This window comes from Bombina bombina, chromosome 6, assembly GCF_027579735.1.
Source record: "Bombina bombina isolate aBomBom1 chromosome 6, aBomBom1.pri, whole genome shotgun sequence".
NCBI classification, from domain to species: domain Eukaryota; kingdom Metazoa; phylum Chordata; class Amphibia; order Anura; family Bombinatoridae; genus Bombina; species Bombina bombina.
This window is the reverse complement of record NC_069504.1, coordinates 205485680-205508286: the sequence shown is the minus strand read 5'-3', so window position 1 is coordinate 205508286 and position 22607 is coordinate 205485680. Positions and strand designations below refer to the sequence as shown.

Genomic DNA, 22607 nt, shown 5'->3' with positions numbered 1-22607 from the left:
TCTCTGCAACAATTGTCAATCTACCTTTACATAGTAAGGGACTATGATCAGCACTCCCTTAGTATCTGCCCCTAGCTACAGTCTCTGGGGACCACAGCATGTCCCTCTGTGTTGGATGCAGGTACTACATCAACAGAGTATGCTGAGTGAAGTACTGTGTGATATAGTACCTACGTGCAAATGACGCAAGGAGTTAAAGGAACACTAAATTTAAAATGTAACTTTCATGATTCAGATAGAGCATGAAAATGTAAACACTTTTCCAATTCCCTTTCATTATCTTAATGGCTGTTAAATGATGCAAGGGGAAGGAAAATTGAAAATTGAACTTTGAAATTTGTCAGAAAAAAATCTACTACTCACTTGAAATTCAAACTAAGTGCTTTTTCGTTGTATTTTTATTATTCATTTGTTGATTATGCAATTATGCTGTATGTAATGGTATTTTAACTTTTTGCACTACAATGACCCTTTAAATGGAGATAATACCCATATGCTAAATCACTTAAAAGTTATGCAGCATAACACTAAAAAGCTGACAGTAAAAAAATGAAGATATTTTACCTCAGAGTTTCTTCAGCTCACTAGCTCACTATAAAGATTTAAACTTCAGCTACTGTCCAGTGGCTGTGCTGAAATTATGCTTTACTTTGCTGTGATCTCATGAGATTTCATAGTAAACTTCCTTAAACTAAATAGGGAAATAACATGATTGTGCTTGCACATGCCAGATGCACACTCCCTTGCATGTTATTAAACATCCTTTGAGGTGAGCACTAGTGAAGAGCTCCGGCACTGTACGGCCTAAAAAACTGTCTAAGTGTGCTGCTTGGCTTCTCCCCATGCACATTTCTTGTTGGGTGTTCATCCCCAATCCAGCCCCAACTGAAAACTCAGCGTGAAGGGCATTTTCGATCAGCCCTTGCCCCCGGAGGCGCGAAACAGTAAAGGGGAGATAGGGAGACAGGCGCCATCTTGGAGTACGGCACGAGAGCTGCAACAGAAGCCTATCGGTCGCCCGAAGACCTGCGGATCAGCAAACGGAGCTACAATCTACAACCTGCAGGAGCAAATACCTGGCGAGATTGGGTGAGATCAGTGAGCTTTCCTGACTATACGGGTAGGAGCGGGCGGACGGCTACCCTGCATTATAACACACAAGGCTCTGCAGATACCCTCATAACACACGCAGAGAGGCCTGCTACCCACCTCGCCTGACCACCCGTTCCTGCACACCTCCCATCAAGGTATCTGCGGTGCAGTGGGGAGGAAAACACCACAACTGTTTACTTGGTTGGAGGGGGGAGTGAGGGGGAGTAGTGATTGGAAGTGTGAGCGGAGACATTGTAAACTGCGCAGCTACAGCAGCACTCCTAACCGGCCTCCCCTGGCAGGGAAGACCGCTCATAAGGGACATCAAATCAAATTGTACGCCACTGCCTGAGACATCAATACGATATCGCCCAGGCTTGTCTTTGCAAGTGGCCCTGATACATGCTAGCTGCCCCACTCGCTCTCCCCCTAGTTTGCTGCAGCTGAGCTTCCACCGGCAACGGCAGTAATACAGTAATACAGCGTGAACTTGGTTGCTTTGCTGTGAACTGACAGGGAAGCTCTGTCTCTTTCTTCCACGCATTGCCAAAATAGCTCCTGCCTGCAAGTCACTTGCACCAAACGAAGAATTGTCATACTCTTAGTCTCACTGACCCACATGAAAGTGGACAAATACTTCAAGGTCTCTGCTACACAAGCTACACCCATCATGTCAGGCAGACAAAAACCCACAGAAAGAAGGCAAAAACTGACACCAGAACCTCAGCTGGAGCCACCGGTGCCCCCTGACAGGGAAACACCTCAAGACACTTCCCATACAATGCTACAGGACTTAAAAGCCTTTTTTCTTCCAAAAATGGAATCCCTGCAGGCGGGCATGGATACTCTCACCTCAGAAATACGACAATACTCCACACGTCTGCAGCAAGCAGAGCAAAGGATCTCAGATGTGGAGGACAATCAGCACTCCTCCTCTGTCATTGTTCAAAGACTGGAGTGTCAAAACTTCACACTACAAGAAAAACTTGACGACCTTGAGAATCGGTCTCGTCGCAACAACTTGAGACTGATCGGGGTCCCTGAATCAATAAAGAACAAAGACCTACTTGAATTCACAGCCCTGACACTACCTAAACTACTGCAACTCGACCCAGACACGCTACCCCTAGATGTGGAAAGGGCACACAGAATAGGGCCAGAATCTTTACCCACCAGAGCTAACCAACGCCCCAGACAAGTCATCTTCAAGCTCCTTCGCTACCAAGAGAAACTGGCGCTGCTCAAGGCATACAGAGCTAAACCAGACCTCTGCTTTGAGGGACACAAGCTGCTCATTTTCCAAGACTTTTCAGCAGAGGTCGCAAGAAAAAGGAAGGAGTTTGCCCCCTTATGCTCTAAACTGCACTCACAAGGCCGTCAGGCTTCACTCTTATACCCGGCCAAACTAAGGCTTACCACCCCTGGAGGCCCTAAATTCTTTCTCACACCCCAACAGTTACAAGAATATCTTGAGGCCGAAGACAAGGATGGACAGAGCTGATCAATAGCACCCATCTCTACTCACGGTCTTTGTCCCTCTGCAACCCCATCCTGTGATGGCTTTCAATGATTGTGACCTGGCCCAACGGGCTGGGCCTGAACTCCTACCCTTTCGATCACAGACTCCTCTGGTACCTGGAACCTCTAGCTCTGGGTTCCAAGCAACCAGGCCATTATGGGCTACTCTGTTTCATAATCACGAATCCCTGATAACATGTATATGTAGTGTTGCCAGTTACATCATTGTTCTCTATATGTATGTCTGTCCATGTGTTGCATTTTTCCAAATATGATTGTCTCATTCTATTTTGCCTTCCTTACTAGGTCCTGGGGGGGGTCCATGGAGGGACTGGCAGCCGACTTTCCACTTTTCAAGACCAGGAGCAGCTTTTTCCCTGGACGGTAGTAATTGTAAGTCACCCAACACTCACACCTACATTAACAAACTGACAGTTTCACCCGACGTATATTACGGAGAGCTGGGATGCCCTGGTCCCATCTATGACTGTAACGGTGCATTATTTCCCTCACTTTACACACCATGTCTCAAAGCCTAAAGATTGTGTCCTGGAATGTCGGGGGTATAACATCCCCGGCCAAAAGGAGTATCATACTACAGCACCTTAAACGCCTACATGCAGACGTGGCCCTGTTACAAGAGACACGTCTGACAGATGCCGAACATGAAAAACTAAAGGTTAGGTGGGTGGGCCAGGTTCACTATACTCTGACTGAGGGTCGTAAGCGTGGGGTGGCAATACTGGTTAAAAAGGGCTTACCGATCCAGATCTCCACACTTAATACAGACCCCAGAGGCAGGTTCCTAATAGTAAATCTCAATTTTGCAGGAAACTCCTACACTTTATGCAATGTCTATGGCCCTAACCGCCCTCTTCCCCAATTCTGGCATACCCTTCAGGCGGCCCTGCTACCACACGCGGATAAGCCTTTATTAGTGGGTGGCGACTTTAATCTGATCCAGACTACACCGCTTGACCGCAAGGCTGAGAACACCGAGCACACTAGAGAACAAAGTAGGCGTCACAAATTAGAAACAGTCACCATCGCAACATTTAAAACTACACTAGACCTGGTAGACCTGTGGAGACTCCGCCACCCGACCCATAGAGATTTTACATGCCTCTCTAAGACACACAGCTCTCTGTCCCGGATAGATTATTTCCTATGCTCCCCACAACTAAACAGACAGATCAAACACACACATATCGCAGACATTTTGATCTCAGATCATGCCCCTGTGTGGCTAGAGTTGCAGCATAATCCACGCCCCCCCTCCTCTCGAGGGGCTTGGCATTTCCCTACATACTTATACAATAATTTAGACTTCAAAAAGCATTTGAGGGCAGGTTGGACAGACTACATTCGGTTCAATGCTCAACACCAGGACACCCCGGCACTTTTCTGGAGTGCCTCAAAAGCAGTAATGAGGGGACACATAACTAGCTACACGGCCTATTATAACTCCAGGCGCAAACAAGCCGACGCAGACACAGATACAGCGGTTACCACCGCGTATAACGAATACCTGGCGCGCCCGTCCACCCAGACTAGATTAAAGTACTATGAGTGTAAGAAGATAAGGGAGGATGCGTTATATCGCCAAGACTTAAATTTTCAGCACCATAGACAAGGACGATTTTACAGATTTGGGAATAGGACGGGGAAACTATTGGCCAACGCTGTGAAATTAATTACACCCAGATCAGTAATTACTGCCATACGAGCGAATGGGACTATTCAGACTGACAACAAAAGCATAATGGACGAATTCGTTCATTTCTACACAGACTTGTACACTAAACACACCGCTGCACCTAGTGACAAAGACGCTTTTTGGAAACAAATACGGACTCCCACTATCACGCAGGACCAATTAGCTTGCCTAAATGCACGCATATCACCCTTGGAAGTCCAGAAAGCCATTAAGAGGGCCAAACTAGGGAAAGCCCCGGGCCCAGACAGAATCCCCATAGAATACTACAAAATACTGCAAGACGACATTAGCATACCACTATCCCAAACGTTCACGGCATACTTAGGTGGCGCTGCCCAGCCGGCGACGGACTTTGCAGACGCACACATATGCCTGATACCAAAACCAGACAGGGATCCCACCCTGGCCGCCTCGTACAGACCAATATCGTTACTGAACAACGATTACAAGCTCTTCACGGCCATCCTGGCAGATAGGCTGGCTAGGGTGGTGGGAAATGTTATTCACAAAGACCAAACAGGGTTCATGAAACACCGCTCATCGGTTACGAATATTCGCAAGACGCTAGCAGTTATCTCCCACTACTGGCAAGCCAGGGGAGGGGGCCACCCTGACCCGCTTCCGGACGCCTGTCTCCTCGCGATCGACGCGGAGAAGGCGTTCGATAGGGTGGAGTGGGACCACCTGCTGACAACCCTAGACAAATTCGGAATTACAGGAGATTTCCATAATCTCATCCGGACACTTTACCAAAGCCCACACACATCGGTCATAGTTAACGGGGAAACATCCCAAACCTTCACGTTGGAGAGGGGCACCAGTCAGGGGTGCCCACTCTCGCCCCTCCTTTTCAACCTTGCCATAGAGCCACTGGCCATTCACATTAGAGAGACCCTGAGAGGGGTGGAGGTTGGTCAGCATCCCACGCACTTATCCCTTTATGCCGACGACCTGCTACTTTACATTCAAAATCCAAATACTGAAATCCCCAAACTCCTCGACATGCTACATCAATTTGGAAAGATTTCAGGATACAGGGTTAATTTAGACAAATCGGAGCTTATGTATCTGAGAAACACTGCAGGCCCTGACACACCTCAGTTTCCACTTAAAGTCACAACAGGGGCGTTTAAATATCTGGGTATATACTTACACACAAACCCCAACTTAATTTATAAGCTCAACATCCCCCCTGTGCTCACACAAGTGCGGATCCTCTTGACCGGCTGGTCCAGGCTCCCACTCCCACTCTCAGGAAGGTCTAACCTAATAAAGATGATAGTAATGCCAAAATTGCTATATCCCCTCCAACTGTTGCCACTTCTCCTAACGCGAAAGGATACACAGACTGTAAACACAATGTTTTCCAGATTTATATGGAATGGCAAAAAACAGAGGATTAGTCGCCTTAAGCTGGCTATGCCGGTGACTCGAGGTGGGCTTAAGCTGCCTAACGTGGAGTGGTACAACTGGTCTACTCTGACTAAGTTGGTCTTAGAGTGGCTGGAGGGTACATCAATGTTCGGTGATAAACAACTAGAGACACATCTCACATACCCGCTAGCCCGAGCTTTCCTGCCACATGCGGAACTCCGTTCACTACCGCCCCACGTTAGGGATAACATCTTGTTCCGAGACCCCTTGAGGGCATGGAAGAGATTGTGCAAATGGTGGAATCTGTCTCATACTATCACCAGACACCTCCCATTGCAAGGGAATCCGACCTTTCTCCCAGGCATGACCACACAGGCGTTCAGAGCCTGGGGAGAGAAAGGCTTAACCTCAGTATCGCAACTCATAGACCCCCTCTTTAACAAAGTGTATCCGCTAGCTACGCTCCAGCAAAAGTATGATCTCCCCCCTCATAGTACCTTCCCATACCTGCAATGCACCCACTATGTACATAAGCTTCAAACTGACGGACTAGACATTACGAAACGCACACATATAGATAGTCTGTGTTCCTTAGCAAAACAGGGAACTCACTCCATCTCCCACATTTATGACTTAATCACGCAGCAGATGTCTACAGAAGTTACACGACACCTGAGTGTCAGATGGACTGCCACTATGCACAAGGACATAGATGCAGACACACTGTCGGACAGCTTGGAAACTAGAGAATCACACCTCAAACTCATGCATAACAGTTACATCACACCAGCCTTACGAGCCAAATGGGTACCCAACGCAAACAACTCCTGCTTGAAATGCTCCCTCCCGGATCCAGACATAATGCATTTATTCTGGGAATGCCCCAAAATCTTACAATTCTGGGCAAAAGTACAATTCTGGCTCTCAAAAATTAGCAGCAAACACATCAAACTTACACAACACGAGGTCTTTTCCTAAGAGGACACGCTCACTCATCCCCAGCAGACCGCTTCACAAATGCCATCATATTGCTGTCCAGGAAATTAATTCTTAAGCATTGGATTCTACCTGGGCCCCCACACATAACCGAACTCATACATTTGACACACACTCAGCTCCTAGTTGAACAGGCAGATGTTAAGGGAGATGTGGAGAAGAGAGTAAAGCATTTCATGTCCAAGTGGGAACCCTACTTAATGTATCTTGCTCCGACCATCAGACGACACCTCTTGACCCCTTTTCTCAACAGCACCTACCTTATGACTGAACAACTGAGGGGCCGATGGCCCCTGACTGAAGGAAACCTCTGACTTCCAACACAACACAGCAACCGACACTTACTCCCCTGACGACAGATCCCGGGCTGTGACCAAGATATAGAGACTGACCACTCGTAGGCTGGCTGCTGGACCCCCGAGACCCCCCCCTCCCCTCCCCCTTCCTTCCCCTCCCCTCATCATCATTACCACCATCTGTATTTATCCCCCCCCACCTTCTTCTCTTCTCTCTATCAATGGCAGAAGCTCTGAGGTAGGCCGAAGGATTAACCATAGCTGTTCACTGAACTGCACAAGGCATGGAACTTGTAGTCTATAGCCTGTGGTTTATTCGTACCAGGACTGTTATCTGTTATCTGTACATCAATACTTTGACATGTTTGTTCACGGTTTCGTTTGAAATGAATAGTTACAAGATATTTAGTTTAATTGAACGTAATGTTTGCTTGGCATTAGCCTCTACGCAAGGTTCCTAAGGATGGCACCCCAGTAATAAATGGCTAGATGGATTAAAACAAAAAATCTGACAAAAGTAACAGGTGCCACCTAATGTAAAACTAGGTTCTAAATAGTTGTTTGCTCTCCCTTGTTTCCCCTGTTTCCCCTCTCCCTCCTTCCCCCCCTCCTTTCCTACCCCTTAAACCTCACCCTGCCCCCTATTCCTGCCCTACCCCTCCACTACCTAACTTCCATCCCATCCCCAATCCCAAGCCCCCCCCCCCTCTTTTCTTCCCCCTCCCTTCTTCTCTTCTTCCCCCCCTCACACCCTCGCCCCCCCCCTTACCCTCCCAATCTTTCCCGGTTGGTTTGGTTTATTTAGAAAATGTGAACAGGCCCAGGAGGAGAGAGCTGAGTATTACTTGCAGGAACTTTTCATCACTACTTGCTGCAAGATCAATTTTGTAAAAACATCTCTGTACTATGTTTACTATGGTGATTTGTATTGTCTCTCTCTACTTGGATCTGTGAAAATAAAGTTATTAAAAAAAAAAACATCCTTTGAGGTAAATATCTTCCTTTTTTACATGTGATATTTTCTAGTCAGCTTTTTACAGCTATTCTGCATCAAGTTCAAATGCTTCAACATTTGGGTATTATCTAAAGAATTAATTTGCAGTAGTAATAAGCTATAATACCACACTATAGAAACATATTGAGTACAGTGCAAGAAGGAAGACTACTACGATTTGTACACATTCCAGATAGGCTTTAAATAAAAAAAAGTTACAGTAAAAATGCATGTTTACATGTGTGCAATTTGTTTATGTAGATATTAAATTGTTAATCTATTCAGGATATATGTGATTGTATTTTTTATTTTAATGAAAATAATTTCTTTTCAGGTGCTGTATTCACCATTATTATGCTTCTTGGGAATCTAAACAGCTGTGCCAATCCATGGATATATATGTATTTTTGTGGTCATATCCCACATTGTTCTGCCCATCCTGAAAATATTACAACTCAAGAGGAATCAATGATTACAGCAAGCATCAATTTCAAAGACAGGGAAAGTGAAGACAAAACCACATCTCTATAAATAAATACTATCATTTAACAGCACATTTACACTAGCATGAAATTGCATTACTATTTTTACAACAAAATATAAGTGATGTGTTAGATATTGAAGGTATACTGGTAAATATAAGAGAAAGTTATCACAAGCTTCATATCCAGGTATTTCAAAGTTGTAATGCGCAATGCATTGATTTTTTAAATGATTAAGGCTGCGTTTAAATAGTTCCTGATAATGAATAATTGGCTGTGGTTAAGCACTTTCTTTAAGTCTCCTGACAGATTACATGGTACCTTTTTTCTCGCTTAGTGCTTCCTAGACACCCGCTGTGGTTTACTATTATTAACACTGATTAAAATCAGTAGGATCCACTAAATGATCATTTTCACTGCATTTACACCGCAAAAATGATTGTTCTACCTCTGTCAAATTTTGCCCAAGGAGATGCTATGGCACAAAAATGATTACAAATGTGGTGTTCTGATTGATCCCATTTTACAGTGTAAAATTAATCATCCTTTATTTATTTATTTTTTTACTTTTTAATACTAGCATTTGAGTTTGACTGAGAAAACACCATGTTACTATTTGGCAATAATTTTATCTAAAAGCAAGAAGAACAGAGCAGGAAATAGTTTTCTCTAAGAAGAAAGTGGCCACAATTGGTATCACCTTCTGTAACAGTTCTCATATTGGCCCAATGATCTAAAGCTCTCTGCTCAGGTGAGATGAACTAAGAAGACTCCTCAGTATAATGAGGTCCCTAAAATATATTAGGAACACAAATTTTACCTTGAGAGATGCTTATCTCACTAAGAAGGGATTCTGTATGTGAAGGAGAGACTCCTATATTACAATGTAAGGTCTGAAAAAATCCCAAAGATTTTGTTTGATTTCTCTTCATGGTGACACATTTTTTTATCATAGGGTCCATTGTAAGTTTAAAGGTTTAAAATATTGCCGAAAGTTCCAAAACCTCGTTGTATAAAATAAGATTTGTCTTTGCCAAATAATTATCCTAAGATGGCAGCAATATTCCAGATATTGTAAATTGCGATTTTGAAAACAAAATTGGGGCTTTTACATTTTTTAAAAACCTGTTGAAAATATTTTGGTTGCCAATAAACAAGACAAAACTGTAAAAGGTTACGTAGAAATCCTATTTAAAGAGATAAAAATACTGTAAATTACAATCATGCAAATGCGAGTAAGAATCATTTTAAGAGTGAAATAGCAAAACACCATTTCTACATATTGCAGTCGTGATTTCTCTTATCTCATGTTTCATACAGATGTTTTTGGTGGTACAAGATATCATGTATATGGCTATTAAATGTATATATATATATATATATATATATGTAAACTGGCAGACTAAACAATAGCATTGAATAGATTGAAAAATGTTGAAAGTTTTGTGCTTATAACTAGGAATTGGTGAATGTGTTTATATTCGATTTCGAATGTTAGAATGTATGTTATTGTAGAAATTTACATAATCAAATGTAGATAAGAACGAATATTAATAAAAATTCTATTATCGAATGTTATTTAGTTTTCGAATGTAACATTCGAATTCATATGCGACATTCTAATTAGAATATTACATTTATAAAACACTGTTGTAGACTATAAATACAATTTTGAATTCGAATGCTACATTTGAATTGGAATGTGACATTCGAATTTGAATATTACATTTATAAAACAGTATTAGACTAGAAATATTATTTCAAATTCTAATGTGATATTTGAATGTCATATTCGAATTTGAATATTACATTTATACAACACAGTTGTAGAGTAGAAATACTATTTTGAATTTGAATGTGACATTTGAATTCAAATGTGACATTCAAATCTGAAAATTACATTTAAAAAAAAACAGTATTAGGCTAGAAATACTATTTCAAATTTGAATGTGACATTTGAATGTAGCATTTGAATTTAAATATTACATTTATAAAACACAGTTGTAGACTAGAAATACTATTTTGAATTCGAATGTGACATTTCAAAATTGAATGTGATATAAAATACATAGGCTGTAATGACAAATGGAGAGAAGCGCGGACTATAGTGTAGATTATAACATTTATTCACACTGCATACGTTATGTTACACACTCACAAGATTTTTCATTCTTGAGAAAGTCCCGTCGATCGGGAAGAAACACGTAGAAGTTTTCTATTTTTTTTGTGTCCCTATGAGGCTGCCATAGATCCTAAGTGCACTCAGGCATACGGCCGAGGGCGTGTTCTCCCTGTTACTTGCAGCACAGTTTGTTGGAGCGTCCGGCTTTTGGAAAACTACAGACATACACAGGATCAGACAGACGGTATCGTAGTGACTTTCCATCTGGCTACACAGCTGGTGTTCGTACGGACCTGAGTACACCCAAGTGGGGGATTGCTCATCATTTGGATATTATATATAAGTGCATGCTTTGTATGGAAATCTTGTAAGTGTGTAACATAACGTATGCAGTGTGATTAAAAGTTATAATCTACACTCGAGTCCACGTTTCTCTCCATTTGTCAATACAGCTTTTGTTTTAATTGGGATCCCTGGAGTTGCCCTAATCTAAGAGGAGCTGCTGGACTATTTAGCACTTTAACAATCTGAAAGATTGATCTTTATGTATGCTGTTTTAAAGTGAGTACTATATTATTGTTGATTATCAGCAACTATGTAAACTTAGCCTAAGTGACAATACTTTAAAAAAGCTTGTTTAGCATAGGCCTGGAGGCTACATTGCTGACCTCATGTGCATTTAATCTGTCCGTTCACTTCTCAGAACTGAAGAGTGAATGCAGTCGCAACATAAAGGTGGTATGAAGAGCCCATGGTCCTCAAATGCAACACAACTTATTTTTTATATTACCTTATACCTTATAAATATTATTAGTGGTGTGCTAACTAATGCGTGCAAGCGATAAGGAAGTAACGTGCGTATTACAAGCGCAATGGAATTGAACCCACTACAATCTGGATTCTGTCCCCATCACTCCACAGAGACAGCAATCATTAAGGTTACCAATGACCTACTTACAGCAAAATCAAAAGGCCACTTCTCTCTGCTTAGCCTCCTTGATCTGTCCGCAGCCTTTGATACTGTTGACCACCCACTTTGGCTCCAAACCCTTCAATCCTTCGGCATTTGTGACACAGCTCTCTTGTGGTTTTCTTCCTACCTGTCAAACCGTACCTTTAGTGTAGCCGTGTCTGGGGCCTCCTCTGCCCCGTCACCACTTTCTGTTGGGGTGCCGCAAGGCTCTGTCCTCAGCCCCCTTCTCTTCTCAATCTACACGTCATCATTAGGTTCCCTAATTAAGTCCCACAGGTTCCAATATCATTTGTATGCAGACGACACCCAAATCTACTTCTCTGCACCAGACCTATCTCCTTCCTTGCTAACCCGTGTCACTAACTGTGTTTCTCACATCTCTTCCTGGATGTCCTCTCATTACCTCAAACTAAATCTCTCTAAAAACTCTCCTTATTTTTCCTCCTTCTTCCAAAATCTCCACCCCCAATCTCTCTATAACTGTCGACAACTCCATCATTACCCCTACCCTGCATGCCCGATGTCTTGGGGTCACACTTGACTCAGATCTTTCTTTCACTCCTCACATTCAGTCCTTGGCTAAATCCTGCTGCTTCCACCTTAAAAACATCTCTAAAATTAGACATTTCCTTACACAAGATACAACTAAGATTTTAATTCACTCTCTCATCCTTTCCCGCCTCGATTACTGCAACTCTGTCCTCTCTGGTCTCCATAATGAATCAATCCATAATGAATGCCTCTGCCAGGCTCATCTTCCTTACACGTCGCTCTTCATCTGCTGCAAAACTCTGCCAGTCTCTTCACTGGCTTCCTATTGCCTCCAGGATTAAACACACAATTCTCACTCTGACATACAAAGCCTTTGTATGGCATTGCCATTAACAGGGCATTCAGCTCTTTTTCACTGCCCATAAAAGGGCATTCAGCTCTTTTTACAAAAGCCTAAAGCCCTAATCTAAAAAAAAAAAAACACCCAAAAATGAAAATAAATAAATAAATAACACTAACCCTAGAATATCTACTCACGGTTCTTGAAGTCCGGACATCCATCTTCATCCAGGCGGTGAGAAGTCTTCCTCCAGGCAGTAACACCTTCATCCATCTCAGGGACGTCTTCTATCTTCATCCCGGCGGAGTGGAGCCATGCTGGAAGCCGAGCCCATCCTGCGTGGAGCATCCTCTTCATACGGTCACTGCTGTACACTGAAGTTGAATGCAAGGTAGCTGTTTCATAATGGCGTATCTTGCATTCCTATTGGCTGATTTGATTCTTCAAATTCAAATCAGCCAATAGAATGAGAGCGTCTGAAATCTTATTGGCTAGTCAAAACAGCCAATAGGATGAGAGCTACTGAAATCCTAATGGCTGATTTGAGCATTGATGTCTATGGTGGAAAGCGTGCACAAGCACATCAAAGCAGTCCTTGGATTTTGTGCGGTATGGAGCTAAACGCCACCATATTGCACACACAAGGAGGCTTTTCTGTAACTCGTAATGGCAGCGCTATGAAGAGTGAAATAACACAACTTTTTTGGTGTTTGATTTGCACCCTGTTTAGCGCAAAACTCGTAATCTACATTCTGAATTATTGTATGATTTCAAAATTGTATCATTATATGTGTGTATTTGCATGTGTGTGTTTCATAATGTGTGAGTTTGCATGTATATATGTAGAATATTCTGTGTATTTGTCTTTACATATGTGTCATTGTGTGTCTGTACATGTATTTTTGTGCATTTGTGTATCTGTCAGCCTGTATCTGAATGTTTTCCTTTGTATGTGCTTGTTATATGTATATATATGATGAATATCATTACTTTCGAAAGTTAAACTGTGAAAGTATTATAATTTATTTCCTATGAATTTTCATTACCAAAATAAATTAAGCTTTTGGGAGAAGAAAATTTCAAAGCAAAGTATTGTAACATGTTGTTAGAAGTATTTTAACCACAAGCCTCTACTGGGCTCAGGTATAAAGCCACTTATGCCATCTGACCTGTGACCCTGCTTTAAATGAATGGGAATTACTAAAAAACTGTCACACTGCTCCTCTGCTCTGGCCATTGCCACGGACACAGGTACTCCTCCTGTTGCTAGGGATATGGCAGTGTAACTGCAGCACGGTGATGACATCATCACCGCCCGCCTTGTCTTCCCTAGGTAAAGGCCTCAGTCTCTCTCACATGTGCCCAAGTATAGGTGTTACTTCTTGTGCTCCTGGGTGCTGTATATCTGTATGCTGAATTGCTGTATTGATTTACTGTTACTGAACTCTGCCTGTTTGACTACTCTGCTTGCATTAACCCCTGAATTGCTGGACTGCCTAACTGTTGATGAACTCTGCCTGTTTGACTACGCTGCTTGCCTTAAACTCTGCATTGCTGTATAGATTCACTGTTGCTGAACTCTCCCTGTTTGACTACTCTGCTTGCCTTAACCCCTGAATTGCTGGACTGCTTAACTGTTAATGAACGCTGCCTGTTTGACTATGCTGCTTGCCTTAAACTCTGCATTGCTGGATTGCTTAACTGCTGATGAACTTTGCCTGTTTGACTACTCTGCTTGGCTTAACCCCTGAATTGCTGGACTGCTTTACTATTGATGAACTCTGCTTGCCTTAACCTCAACATAGCTGGATTGCTTAATTGTTGATGAACTTTGCCAGCCTGACCATTCTATCAGTTTACCCCTGAATTGTTATACTGCTGGATATCCTTTTGTTGCTGACTCCTGCCTGTTTCCGGTCCTTCTATTGGTTTACCCCTGAACTGCCATACTGCTGGATTACCTTCCTGTTGCCGCTGCATACTGCCCTGCCTGCTGTGAGTACTGCTTATCTCATTTTACAAACTCTCTCTCTGCTCTGGGATATTTCCTATCATTCCACTTGAAGCCGGTATAAGAAGACTACCGGCCAAGTTTGGTCTGAAAGTGGAATATCCCACAAGCATTACAAAAACACACTAAAATGACTGATTTGAATTCAAAGTTTTTGCACAGTATATAGTTCAATTCACTGGGAGAGCTGTGCATATGGCTTTGTATGGGTTTTCAAGTGTTTTCAAATTTGTGGCTATCTAATTCCATTAAATATCTGTTTTTCTTGTGGTTTATAGATTTTTTTACTCTTTCCTCTTTATTTGATATATACTTTCCATTAAAAGGCCCTCACAGTATTTCAATAAATCAATCATGCATTCACTGTTTTAGAAATGCTTTTCTAACAGATTGGAATCATGAATAGTGATGGTAATTGTCTGTATGAGAATGTGACTGCATGGATGTGTGACTGACACCCACTGTGTTATGTATGTGTGTATGTATGTGTATGTGTATATGTATGTGTATATGTATATGTATAACATATACAGATGATTAGTGTATATAGAGCGCTCACCTGCTAACATCTGTAATCCTCTGTAGAACCAGCACAATGGAGCGTGGGCGGGGACACACCCCCTTCGTCGACCAATGATAGGCTGCTGCTACGGGCGGAACTGCCAAACACGCCCCAAACAAAACATCAACAAATAATCCAATGTGTAGAAGCACCATATAAAGCACGGTATAGGTGAGATGAGTATGCAATCACAAGGATGAGTAGGATTTCGTAAAAAATACAAAAATCTTTATTCCAAAATTTAAAAGCATACAAAGCAAATAGTCAGCAACAAACACTACCCTCAGGTTGAAAAAACATAATTTATGTAAGAACTTACCTGATAAATTAATTTCTTTCATATTGGCAAGAGTCCATGAGCTAGTGACGTATGGGATATACAATCCTACCAGGAGGGGCAAAGTTTCCCAAACCTCAAAATGCCTATAAATACACCCCTCACCACACCCACAATTCAGTTTAACGAATAGCCAAGTGGGGTGATAAAGAAAGGAGTAAAAAGCATCAACAAAGGAATTTGGAAATAATTGTGCTTTATACAAAAAAATCATAACCACCATAAAAAGGGTGGGCCTCATAGACTCTTGTCAATATGAAAGAAATTAATTTATCAGATAAGTTCTTAAATAAATTATGTTTTCTTTCATGTAATTGGCAAGAGTCCATGAGCTAGTGATGTATGGGATGGCAATACCCAAGATGTGGAACTCCATGCAAGAGTCACTAGAGAGGGAGGGATAAAAATAAAAACAGCCATTTTCCGCTGAAAAAAATAATCCACAACCCAAAAAATAAGTTTATTCTCATAAATGAAAGGAAAAAACTTAAATCAAAAGCAGAAGAATCAAACTGAAACAGCTGCCTGAAGAACTTTTCTACCAAAAACTGCTTCTAAAGAAGCAAATACATCAAAACGGTAGAATTTAGTAAATGTATGCAAAGAAGACCAAGTTGCTGCTTTGCAAATCTGATCAACTGAAGCTTCATTCTTAAAAGCCCACGACGTAGAGGCTGATCTAGTAGAATGAGCTGTAATTCTCTGAGGCGGGGCTTGACCCGACTCCAAATAAGCTTGATGAATCAAAAACTTTAACTACGAAGCCAAGGAAACAGCAGAAGCCTTCTGACCTTTCCTAGAACCAAAAAATATAACAAATAGACTAGAAGTCTTTCTGAAATCTTTAGTAGCTTCAACATAATATTTCAAAGCTCTTACCACATCCAAAGAATGTAAGGATCTCTCCAAAGAATTCTTAGGATTAGGACACAAGGATGGGACAACAATTTCTCTATTAATGTTGTTAGAATTCACAACCTTAGGTAAGAATTTAAATGAAGTCCGCAAAACCGCCTTATCCTGATGAAAAATCAGAAAAGGAGATTCACAAGAAAGAGCGGATAATTCAGAAACTCTTCTAGCAGAAGAGATGGCCAAAAGAAACAACACTTTCCAAGAAAGTAGTTTAATGTCCAAAGAATGCATAGGCTCAAACGGAGGAGCCTGCAAAGCCTTCAAAACTAAATTAAGACTCCAGGGAGGAGAGATTGATTTAATGACAGGCTTGATACGAAGCAAAGCCTGCACAGAACAATGAATATCAGGAAGTTTAGCAATCTTTCTGTGGAAAAAAAACAGAAAGAGCAGAGATTTGACCTTTCAAGGAACTTGCAGACAAATCTTTATCCAAACCATCCTGAAGAAACTGTAAAATTCTAGGAATTCTAAAAGAATGCCAAGATAATTTATGAGAAGAACACCATGAAATGTAAGTCTTCCAAACTCGATAATAAATCTTTCAGAAACAGATTTATGAGCCTGCAACATAGTATTAATCACTGAGTCAGAGAAACCTCTATGACTAAGCACTAAGCGTTCAATCTCCATACCTTCAATCTCCATACCTTTAGATCCTGATGGAAAAACGGACCTTGGGATAGAAGGTCTGGCCTTAGTGGAAGTGGCTAAGGTTGGCAACTGGACATCCGGACAAGATCCACATACCAAAACCTGTGAGGCCATGCTGGAGCTACCAGCAGCACAAATGATTGCTCCATGATGATCTTGGAGATCACTCTTGGAAGAAGAACTAGAGGCGGGAAGATATAAGCAGGTTGATAACACCAATGAAGTGTCAATGCATCTACTGCTTCCGCCTGAGGATCACTGGACCTGGACAGGTACCTGGGAAGTTTTTTGTTTAGATGAGATGCCATCAGATCTATTTCTGGAAGCCCCCACATCTGAACAATTTGAGAAAACACATCTGGGTGGAGAGACCATTCTCCCGGATGTAAAGTCTGACGACTGAGGTAATCTGCTTCCCAATTGTCTATACCTGGGATATGAACCACAGAAATTAGACAGGAGGATCCAAGATACTTCTTTCATAGCTTGAGGTTTGTGAGTCACACCCTGATGATTGACATATGCCACAGGTGTGACATTGTCTGTCTAAAAACAAATGAATGGTTCTCTCTTCAACAGAGGCCAAAATTGAAGAGCCCTGAGAATTGCACGGAGTTCTAAAATATTGATTGGTAATCTTGCCTTGTGCTGTCAGAGATCCCCAAACAACTCCCCAACCTGAAAGACTTATATCTGTTGTGATCACAGTCCAGGTTGGACGGACGAAAGAGGCCCCTAAAATTATACGATGGTGATCTAACCATCAAGTCAGAGAAAGTCGAACATTGGGATTTAAGGATATTAATTGTGATATCCTTGTATAATCCCTGCACCATTGGTTCAGCATACAAAGCTGGAGAAGTCTCATATGAAAACGAGCAAAGGGGATCGCGTCCGATGCTGCAGTCATGAGACCTAAAACTTCCATGCAGATAGCTACTGAAGGGAATGACTGAGACTGAAGGTTCCGACAGGCTGCAACCAATTTCAAACGTCTCTTGTCTGTTAGAGACAAAGTCATGGTAACTGAATCTATCTGGAAACCTAAAAAGGTTACCCTTGTCTGAAGAATCAAATAACTTTTTGGGATCCTCCAACCATGTCTTTGAAGAAACAACACTAGTTGATTCGTGTGAGATTCTGCAGAACGTAACGACAGAGCGAGTACCAAGATATCGTCCAAATAAGGAAACACCGCAATACCCTGCTCTCTGATTACAGAGAGTAGGGCACCTAGAACCTTTGAAAAGATTCTTGGAGCTGTTGCTAGACCAAAAGGAAGAGCAACAAATTGGTAATGCTTGTCTAGAAAAGAGAATTTCAGGAGCTGATAATGATCTGGATGAATCGGAATATGAAGATATGCATCCTGTAAGTCTGTTGTGGACATATAATGCCCTTGCTGAACAAAAGGCAGAATAGTCCTTATAGTCACCGTTTTGAAAGTTGGTACTCTTACATATCAATTCAAAATCTTTAGATCCAAAACTGGTCTGAATGAATTCTCTTTCTTTGGGACAATGAATAGATTTGAATAAAACCCCAGACCCTGTTCCTGAAACGGAACTGACATGATTACCCCTGATAACTCCAGGTCTGAAATACACTTCAGAAAAGCCTGAGCCTTTACTGGGTTTACCAGAATGCGTGAGAGAAAAAATCTTCTCACAGGCGGTCTTACTCTGAATCCTATTCTATACCCCTGAGAGACAATACTCTGAATCCAATGATTTTTGACCAAATTGATCTAAACATATTTGAAAAATTTTAATCTCCCCCCTACCAGCTGAGCTGGAATGAGGGCCGCACCTTCATGCGGACTTGGGGGCTGGTTTTGATCTCTTAAATGGCTTGGATTTATTCTAATTTGAAGAAGTTTTCCAATTGGAAGCAGATTCCTTGGTTTTTTATCCTGAGGCAAAAAACTCCCTTCCCCCCAGTAACAGTTGAAATTATTGAATCCAACTGAGAACCAAATCATTTATTACCTTGGAATGAAAGAGATATCAATCTGGATTTAGAAATCATATCAGCATTCCGCGATTTGGGCCACAAAGCTCTTCTAGCTAAAATAGCTAAAGACATAGATTTAACATCAGTTTTGATAATATAAAAAATGGCATCACAAATGAAATTATTAACATGTTGAATCAAATTAACAATACTAGACAAATCATGATCCGATACTTGTTGCACTAAAGCATCCAACCAAAAAGTTGAAGCAGCTGCAACATTAGCCAAATAAATTGCAGGCCTAAGAAGATGACCTGAATAAATAAGCTTTCCTTAGATAAGATTCAAGTTTCCTATCTAAAGGATCTTTAAAAGAAGTACTATCTTCCGTAGGAATAGTAGTACGTTTAGCAAGAGTAGAAATAGCCCCATCAACTTTGGGGATCTTTTCCCAAAACTCCAATCTAACTTCTGGCAAAGGATACAATTTTTTAAACTCGAAGAAGGAATAAAAGAAGTACCAGGCTTATTCCATTCCTTAGAAATCATATCGGAAATAGCATCAGGAACTGGAAAAACCCCTGGAATAACCACAGGAGGTTTATAAACAGAATTTAAATGTTTACTAGTTTTAATATCAAGAGGACTAGTTTCCTCCATATCCAATCTAATCAACACTTCTTTTAACAAATAACGAATATACTCCAATTGAAATAAATAAGAGGATTCATCAGTGTCAATATCTGAGGCAGGATCTTCTGAATCAGATAGATCCTCATCAGAGAAGGATAATTCAGTATGTTGCTGGTCATTTGAAATTTCATCAACCTTATGAGACGTTTTAAAAGACCTTTTATGTTTATTAGAAGGCGGAATGGCAGACAAAGCCTTCTGAATAGAATCAGAAATACATTTTTTTAAATTTACAGGTATATCTTGTGCATTAGATGTTGAGGGAACAGCAACAGGTAATGAACTATTACTAATGGATACATTATCTGCATGTAAAAGTTTATCATGACAACTATTACAAACCACAGCTGGAGGTATAATCTCCACAAGTTTACAACAAATGCACTTAGCTTTGGTAGAGCTGTTAACAGGCAGCAGGGATCCACCAGTGAATTCTGAGACGGGAACAGATTGAGAGATCTTGCAAATGTAAGAGAAAAAAACAACATATAAAGTAAAATGATCAATTTCCTTATATGGCAGTTTCAGGAATGGGAAAAATGCAAGAAATGGGGTTTAAATAATGAAACTATTTGGCACCAAGTATGACGCACAACAAACAGAAAAATATTTTTTGGCGCCAAAAGTGCCCGGAAACGTCACACTCGCGTCATAGATGATGCAACCTTGTGAAAGGACCCGGCATCAACTAAGACGCTTGAAATTACGAATTTGCGTCAACGAACGTAACTTCGCGCCAAAAAATCTTACGCCAAGAATGACGCAATAAACTTTAGCATTTTGCGCCCTCACAAGCCTAATTCTGCCCGCGATTTAGAAAAATGACAGTCAATTGAAAAAAAGACTACACCCCAGGTAAGAAATACATTTCTAAAAAATGCATTTCCCAGATATGAAACTGACAGTCTGCAAAAGGAAATATACTGAAACCTGAATCATGGCAAATATAAGTACAATACATAAATTTAAATCTTTCTATAAATACATAAAGTGCCAAACCATAGCTGAGAGTGTCTAAAGTAATGAAAAAATACTTACCTGAAGACCCATCCACATATAGCAGATAGCCAAACCAGTACTGAAACAGTTATCAGTAGAGGTAATGGAATATGAGAGTATATCGTCGATCTGAAAAGGGAGGTAGGAGATCAATCTCTACGACCGATAACAGAGAACCTATGAAATAGATCCCCATGAGGAAAACCATTGCATTCAATAGGTGATACTCCCTTCACATCCCTCTGACATTCACTGTACTCTGAGAGGAAACGGGCTTAAAAAATGCTGAGAAGCGCATATCAACGTAGAAATCTTAGCACAAACTTACTTTACCACCTCCATAAGAGGCAAAGTTTGTAAAACTGAATTGTGGGTGTGGTGAGGGGTGTATTTATAGGCATTTTGAGGTTTGGGAAACCTTGCCCCTCCTGGTAGGATTGTATATCCCATACGTCACTAGCTCATGGACTCTTGACAATTACATGAAAGAAAGAACAGGCTCACATGCAGACGCGTTTCATGTGCATGTGCACTTGTTCACGCGTCTGCGTGTGAACCTGTTCTATTTTTTTACCTGAGGGTAGTGTTTGTTGCTGGCTATGTGCTTTGTATGCTTTTAAATTTTGAAATAAAGATTTTTGTATTTTTTACAGAATCCTACTCATCCTTGTGATTGCATACTCATCTCACCTATGCCGTGCTTTATACGGCACTTCTACACATTGAATTATATGTGTGTATGTATATGTGCATGTTCGTATGGAAGTAGAGGTTTTATAAATAACAGGGATTTAAAGTTCAGAATTACAAAGTGCAAAATTAATTTATGCATTTAGGTAAAAAACTTTTAAAGGTTAAAAATTACAGATTCAATTACACTTTACTGACTGTTACAAAAAGGGGGAAATGATTTGATTTAAAATTTGTTAAACCATGTAGTATTGCAGCATGTAAGGTCAGTAGAAAGTTTGGTTGCACAGGTAGAGGCATGTGTAGCAGAAATAGTAAGGTTATCTTGTCACTTTACAGATCACATGTCACACTTCATCTTCAGCATTCTGTACCGTTCTGGAGGCCATAGCTCTTGAGGAATGTATATAATGTGGAATCTATTAAAAAGATTGCTACTAAAATGGTGCATGGTCTAAAAAATAAAACTTGCAAATAAATACTTGATGACTTAAATATGTATATCTTAGAGGAGAGAAGGGAAAGAGATGGTATAATTGAAACCTTTAAGTATACAGATACAAATTCCCAAATCTAGAATTCCAAAATCCAAATTTATTCCGAAATCCAAACTTTCTAATTAATATATATATATATATTTTAAATGATCAAAAATTACTATTTTTCCCTGTCTGAAAGTCACAATCTTCTCTGCCTGTGGTTTTTTTTTTTTTTTTTTTTGTATTCTGAAATGCAAATAATTGTCTATATTTATTTAAAACAATAACTATTAAATTTCTGATTACGTTACTATCTTTCTGAGAGTACTATGTATACAAAAGTATTAAACATGATATAAAACTACCTTTAGGTTGCATGTTTACGCTGCATTATGTTATGTAAATATTGCCTAAATGACATAAGATTGTGTTTACATCCCCTCTCCAAACTGTCCCATTTTAAAGTTGCAAATTTTCCAAAAACTATTCTGAAATCCAAAACTTTTCTGGTCCCAAGCAGTTTGGATAAAGGGTTTCCTACCTGTATAAAGGGACTTAATAAAGCTGAGGCTGAAAATATTTTAACAAACAAAGCAACTCCAGAACAAGGGGTCATGATCTCATGTTAAAGGACAATATGTTTCTGAGTAATTTAAGGGTGGTTGATTCATGGAATAAACTTTCATTTTAGGTGATTAAGATAAATATTATGAGGGAATGAAATAAGGCACAGGATAAGCATAAAGCTATCCTACAAACTAATTAAGCTTACACTTTATACAAAATATATGTAGACATCATAGGCCTATGGTTCTTATTTGCCATCAAAAACTATCGGCTAGATTACAAGTTTTGCGTTAGAAGGTATGCAGTGCTAACGAGCAGTTTATGCTCATCGCTCACTTACAGACAGCGCTG

The 22607-nt window shown here is 40.7% G+C and overlaps 1 protein-coding gene across 1 annotated transcript in view; it reads left to right on the top strand.

The window, feature by feature from the left end:
- Nucleotides 1–8518, top strand: part of LOC128665004 (isotocin receptor-like) — a 46894-nt gene extending 38376 nt beyond the window's left edge. The window contains exon 2 of the mRNA XM_053719781.1: nucleotides 8322–8518. Within this exon, the coding sequence (XP_053575756.1) occupies nucleotides 8322–8518 (197 nt within the window). The remainder of the gene's footprint in view (nucleotides 1–8321) is intronic.
- Nucleotides 8519–22607: the final 14089 nt, after the last annotated feature.